Raw genomic sequence first — 3,705 nt, 5'->3', positions numbered from 1 at the left:
ACACCAAAACACGAAATGGTTGGGTAACCATGAGTTTACGGCCGTAAACTCATGGGTTTACGACCGTAAACACATGTGTTTACGTCTGTAAACTCCCAAGGAGTGGTCCAAGGATCGTAAACTCCAAAGAAAGGCCATTTCGAGCCCTAGTCACTTCCTAAGCCTTGGATTCGAGTCTAGCTTACTTCCTTGTGTGGTATAAGACCTTAAAACACCCAATGGTACCATTACCATTAGTTTACGGCCGTAAACTCATGGGGGACATGGTCCAAGAACCGTAAACCCATATGGTGCTACCATATGGGGAGTAAACTCCAATGTGAGGTCATACTCTCTTTAAATGCAACCCTTGGTACTCCTAGCACTTGTAGCAAAGTGTTTCCATGTATTAGGGTGTCTTTACTTGCTTAATTAGTTGTTAAATGACTAATTAGATACATAAAATGTATCATTGCATGTTAAATAGGATACGCGTGTGTGTTCAACTCCTCACTTGACACTTAGCATCCTATACCATCCGTTCATCCGAATCACCCACTACAGGTGAGTTCATAGCCCTTTAATCAACCTTTTAAATGATTTTAAATGTTTTTATAGGGGGAATACAAGTTCAATTGATAAGTTATTATATCAATCACATGTGATTAATAACTGTCAATCAAATAGATTTTTGCATGTTAAACTGTTTTATCCAACTAAATGTTTTTCCTATCCTGTTTTCAAATCTCTTTTAAAGTACCAAAACCTCCTTTTAAATTACCAAGCTTTTATCAAACCCTTTTAAACTTATATTCTTGATAGATTCATGTCTATATAGATATAGTTATATAAGTAAGATTTGAAGGACTTAGGACTGATAACCCGCTTTATTTCATGTTCCTTGTTTGGTTGTGGACTTAGAGCATCCGGTTATTTGTCCGAGTGTCGTTGAAATCCTAGTTATATATTATGTATATCTGGTTAGATGTTAATACTCTTATTCCAATTCAACATCTTTGCGGGCATTGTGTGTATAGATCTATACGGGACAGACCATCCCACATCCTGACTGCTAGCTATAGTCTCGGCCGACCAAGCCAAAGGGTGACAAATGTCACATTCATTCTGACGCCAGCAGGTCGTCATGTTTACATCCGTCAATCAGTATGGTTACGAGTATCTTTACATTTACCTTATAATTCATGCCTTTAAGGTAATAAGTGTTATCACGGTATTTTCTACATATAAAACCCTCATGATATATTTTCGTAGTTATACACTAGGCCACAGTTTAAACCTTTAACAAACCTACCTAGGATTAAAGGCTACTTTAGACTCCCCGAGGCGTATTGTTCACTTAATACCGCCTGGAGTCTATATTTCACTCACTTAGACTCTCCGAGGCGTATTGTTCATTTAATACTACCTGCAGTCTGCATTTTCTTTCTTTAGACTCCCTGAGGTATATTGTTCATTCAGTACTACCTGGAGTTTGTATTGTATTCCTTTATAAACAGCAACGTCATTGCTGAAGAAAAGTATTATTCTCCCTATTACTTTTACTTGTGACCTTCTCAAATAATGATTAAAAGTATAAACTATATTTTGATAATGATAGTTACTTTTGGGGAAAATACTCCTTAAACATAAAATAGTTGGGTCTTGGTAGAAGAGTACTTTTATTAGAAAATATAGGATTTTCTGGAAAGAATTCTAATACTCTGTAAACTCAAATCACCATCATATAGTGAGATTATTTTGAAGAAAAACATGTATTTATATCAATGTCATTAAATACTTATGAACTCACCAGCATTAAAATGCTGATACTCGCTTTCAAAATAACTTGTATTCTCAGGTCATCAGTAGACAGGTACACTCCGGAAGCTTTTGTGAAGACAGCCTTGTACCGAGCTGCATTTTATGTTATTCTCTGTATTTACTTTTTTGTTGTTGTTAAATGTAACCTATGTAAAATTATTACTATTAATGCACTGGTTGTTGTACTTTGATTACTATACTACATATGTTGTGATACTTGACATGACGTCCTCCACCCCAGAACATTTCCGCCGTTCCGGGTTTGAGGTGTGACAATTGATCCCATTGTTCCCAATGTTGATCAATTAGTCAGTTCTCAGCCTACCCCTGAAGATCAGCATGTTGTCCATGACGAAGTTGATTCATCAAATCAGGAAGACTCTACCCAAAGCAATACAAATGAAGGTTTTGGGCCAAGAATCCTTCGAGATCATCCAAAATCTCAAATCATTGGAGATGTAAATTCTAGGATTCTCACTCGTAGCAGAGACAGCAGCAACTTTTGCATGTTTGTTAACTTCGTCTCAATGATTGAACCAAAGAACGTTGTTGATGCATTGAAAGAGGCTGATTGGATTAAGGCCACACAAGATGAGCTAAATGAATTCGAATGTCATCGTGTGTGGACTCTTTTTCCCAAACCTCAAGGAAAGACTATCATTAGTACTCATTGGGTTTTCAGATACAAAATGGATGAAGATGGGATCGTCATAAGGAACAAAGTCAGGCTTGTAGATCAAGGTATTTTTCAGCTTGAAGGGTTAGATTATGATGAAACATTTGCTCTAGTTGCAAGACTTGAAGCAATTCGTCTGTTTCTAGCTTTTGCTTCCTTCAAAAATTTCGAAGTCTACCAAATGGATGTCAAGACTGCCTTTCTACATGGAGTTATTCAAGAATAAGTCTTTCTAAAACAAGCTCTAGGGCTTGAAAATGAAGAGTTTCTAGATCATGTGTATCGTCTTAATAAATTTTTCTATGGCTTAAAGCAGGCTCCCAGGGCATGGTATGACATGTTGGCAAGCAATCTTCTTTTAAGTGGATATAAATGATGAATGATAGGCTCTCTACTCTATCTTACAGCTAGTCACCCTGACATTATGTTTGCCACCATATTGTGTGCTCGCTATCAAGCCAGTTCTAAGGAATCTCATCTTCATGCTGTCAAAAGGATCTTCCGATACTTAAAACATACACCTAAACTGGGGCTATGGTATCCTCGTAACTCTGAGTTCAAGTTGGTGGGGGTACACTGACTCCAATCATGGTGGGTGTGGCATTGATCGTAAAAGTGATTTAGGATGAGCTCAAATGTTTGGAAATAGATTGGTAAGCTGGTCCAGCAAAAAGCAGACATCAGTGGCTTGTTCTACCACTAAGACTGAATATGTTACCGCTGGAAGGTGTTGTGCTCTGATTCTATGGATTCAAAATCAGCTTTTGGATTATGGTCTGAACTTCTTGAAGACACCCAACTGTTGTGATAATACAAGTGTCATTCAGATGATTCAAAATCCAGTGCAACATTCCAAGACCAAGCACATCGACATTCGCCATCATTTTATCATGGACATAGGTCAAAAGGGAAAAGAGGAATTGTTCTATATTCCATCCACAGATCAGCTAGCTGACATCTTAACTAAGCCATTGGATGAAAAGAGTTGGAACAAATTAATTGTTGATCTTGGATGCTATCTATGGTTGAATTGTTAATTAACTTCTTTTGATCTTATAAGTGCTTCTTTTATTATGAATGCAAAATCTTACATTTAGTATTTACATGTATTTCCTTTCAAACCTATCTAAGATTTATTTGCATCTTATTTGTAAGGACTGAAGCTATCTTGAAGGATCTCAATGCTCTTGGTATTGAGAAAAAGAGTGGCATCATGTCCTTTTTCTCTT

General features: G+C 37.0%; 1 protein-coding gene across 1 annotated transcript; it reads left to right on the top strand.

The window, feature by feature from the left end:
* Window positions 1–2,327: 2,327 nt before the first annotated feature.
* Window positions 2,328–2,702, top strand: LOC145105968 (putative mitochondrial protein AtMg00820). Its single transcript, XM_079043028.1, has one exon. The coding sequence runs from the start codon at window positions 2,328–2,330 to the stop codon at window positions 2,700–2,702; it is 375 nt and encodes a 124-aa protein (XP_078899154.1).
* Window positions 2,703–3,705: the final 1,003 nt, after the last annotated feature.

This window comes from Lactuca virosa, chromosome 4, assembly GCF_052849685.1.
Source record: "Lactuca virosa cultivar CGN04683 chromosome 4, Lactuca_virosa_CGN04683_v6, whole genome shotgun sequence".
NCBI lineage: Eukaryota > Viridiplantae > Streptophyta > Magnoliopsida > Asterales > Asteraceae > Lactuca > Lactuca virosa.
Note: the sequence above shows the minus strand (reverse complement) of the source record. Positions and strands in the feature narration are given on the sequence as shown.